This window comes from Oncorhynchus kisutch, unplaced genomic scaffold (genome assembly GCF_002021735.2).
Source record: "Oncorhynchus kisutch isolate 150728-3 unplaced genomic scaffold, Okis_V2 scaffold2018, whole genome shotgun sequence".
In the NCBI taxonomy this organism is placed as follows: Eukaryota; Metazoa; Chordata; class Actinopteri; order Salmoniformes; family Salmonidae; genus Oncorhynchus; species Oncorhynchus kisutch.
Genome location: NW_022263963.1, coordinates 1 through 2,500, shown reverse-complemented (window position 1 = coordinate 2,500; position 2,500 = coordinate 1). Strand labels below are relative to the sequence as shown.

The following is a 2,500-nucleotide window of genomic DNA, read 5'->3' as shown; positions in this document are numbered from 1 at the left end:
TCTGTCCTGTCCTGTTCGTCTAGTCTGTCTGTCTGTCTGTCTGTCTGTCATGTCTGTCTGTCTGTCTGTCTGTCTGTCTGTCTGTCTGTCTGTCTGTCTGTACTGTCTGTCTGTCTGTCTTGTCTGTCCTGTCTGTCTGTCCTGTCTGTCTGTCTCTGTCTGTCTGAAATATGTGTCTTTAATATGTCATACAAGTGGCAGCTCAGTTTCCCCTCATTTTGTGGCCAGTGTGCACATATCCTGTCTTCTCTTGAGAGCCAGGTCTGCTTTCAGCGGTCTTTCTCAATAGCAAGGCTATGCATCACTCAGTCAAGGCGAAGAAGTAGAGAAATCTGTCCTCGTGTCAGACCTGGGTTCAAATACTATTTAAAACATTTCAGATCCTTTCATTTCAGCCTGTCTGATGTGCTGTATGGGCAGAGTTTGTACTGTAGCCACTATTCTATTGGTTCAATTACGCCAGGCAACTCAATCAAGCCCAGATTAACTGTATGACAATATATATCGAGTAGTATTGAAACCCAGCTCTGACTGATTCAGGGACTCTCCAAATAGCCAACTAGTGTCAGTCCTGTTACTGTGTTGCTTCCTGGAAACAGTGATATTCTGACAGTAATAAATAACAGAACATACCCTGAACATAGTACTACATCCATAACATCTATAACATAACTAACTGAACATAGAACTACATCCATAACATCCATAACACAACTACCTGAACATAGAACTACGTCCATAACAACAACTACCTGAACATAGTACTACATCTATAACATAACTACCTGAACATAGTACTACATCCATAACATAACTACCTGAACATAGTACTACATCCATAACATCCATAACACAACTACCTGAACATAGTACTACATCCATAACATAACTACCTGAACATAGTACTACATCCATAACATCCATAACACAACTACCTGAACATAGTACTACATCCATAACACAACTACCTGAACATAGAACTACATCCATAACATCCATAACACAACTACCTGAACATAGTACTACATCCATAACATCCATAACACAACTACCTGAACATAGTACTACATCCATAACACAACTACCTGAACATAGAACTACATCCATAACATCCATAACACAACTACCTGAACATAGTACTACATCCATAACATCCATAACACAACTACCTGAACATAGTACTACATCCATAACATCCATAACATAACAACCTGAACATAGAACTACATCCATAACATCCATAACACAACTACCTGAACATAGAACTACATCCATAACATCCATAACATAACTACCTGAACATAGAACTACATCCATAACATCCATAACATAACTACCTGAACATAGAACTACATCCATAACATAACTACCTGAACATAGAACTACATCCATAACATCCATAACATAACTACCTGAACATAGAACTACATCCATAACATAACTACCTGAAATAGAACTACATCCATAACATAACTACCTGAACATAGTACTACATCCATAACACAACTACCTGAACATAGTACTACATCCATAACACAACTACCTGAACATAGTACTACATCCATAACATAACTACCTGAACATAGTACTACATCCATAACACAACTACCTGAACATAGTACTACATCCATAACATAACACAATTGCATTTTATTGATGGCAACTTGGAATACACAGAGGTACATTGATGAGATCCTGAAGCCTATTGTTGTGCCATTCATCCGCCGCCATCACCTCCTGTCTCAGAATGATGATGCACTGCCCCATGTTGCAAGGAACTATACTGAAAATGTCCCTGTTGTTCCATGGCCTGCATACTCACCAGGCATGTCACTAATTGAGCATGTTTGGGATGCTCTGTTTGTTCAGAATATAATTGTAGATAGTCTTGAAGTTTATACATGTCTTAGATAGGGTTGTAACATTCATTCTATATCCATGGTTGGTAAATGGTTGGAATATTCTGTAGCCATTCAACTATAACTGACAATGATTTATGAAATACCACCTTTCTATTTATTTGTCTCACACACACACACACACACACACACACACACACACACACACACACACACACACACACACACACACACACACACACACACACACACACACACACACAAACACAAGATAGTCAAGTTCCAAAGATATACAAGGTTATACTCACCCAGAACAAGTAGAAGAGTTCTGGACCCCATCTCAGAGACAGACTGGTATTATGACAAACTAGTAGGATCCTAATAAAACTAGTCCCACAAGAAGAATCAGTCTGAGATGAAATCTGTTTTACTGTTGAGTTCAGATTGAAGAAAACCCCAGTTTAACAAGGTTTTTATTCTGTTTGATCAGTGGTGATAACATGAACAGAATAAAAATAAATAAAATATTCCCGCTCTTTTGGTGAGATAACACTCAGTGTGAGCCACACGGAGATAGAAAACAACTATTTTGCTCTCCTCTCCTCTACCTCTTTCTGTTAGAGGAACGCCTCTTCTCTCTC

General features: G+C 38.7%; 1 protein-coding gene across 2 annotated transcripts in view; it reads right to left on the bottom strand.

The window, feature by feature from the left end:
- The window catches only part of LOC116368903 (adhesion G protein-coupled receptor E1-like), a 27,046-nt gene extending 24,574 nt beyond the window's left edge, over positions 1–2,472 (bottom strand). Inside the window, exon 1 of one of the 2 annotated variants that reach the window (XM_031819296.1) lies at positions 2,168–2,472. In XM_031819296.1, coding sequence (XP_031675156.1) covers positions 2,168–2,198 — 31 coding nt within the window. In that variant the 5' untranslated portion in view covers positions 2,199–2,472. The remainder of the gene's footprint in view (positions 1–2,167) is intronic. The other variant, XM_031819295.1, reaches the window with a different exon arrangement.
- Positions 2,473–2,500: the final 28 nt, after the last annotated feature.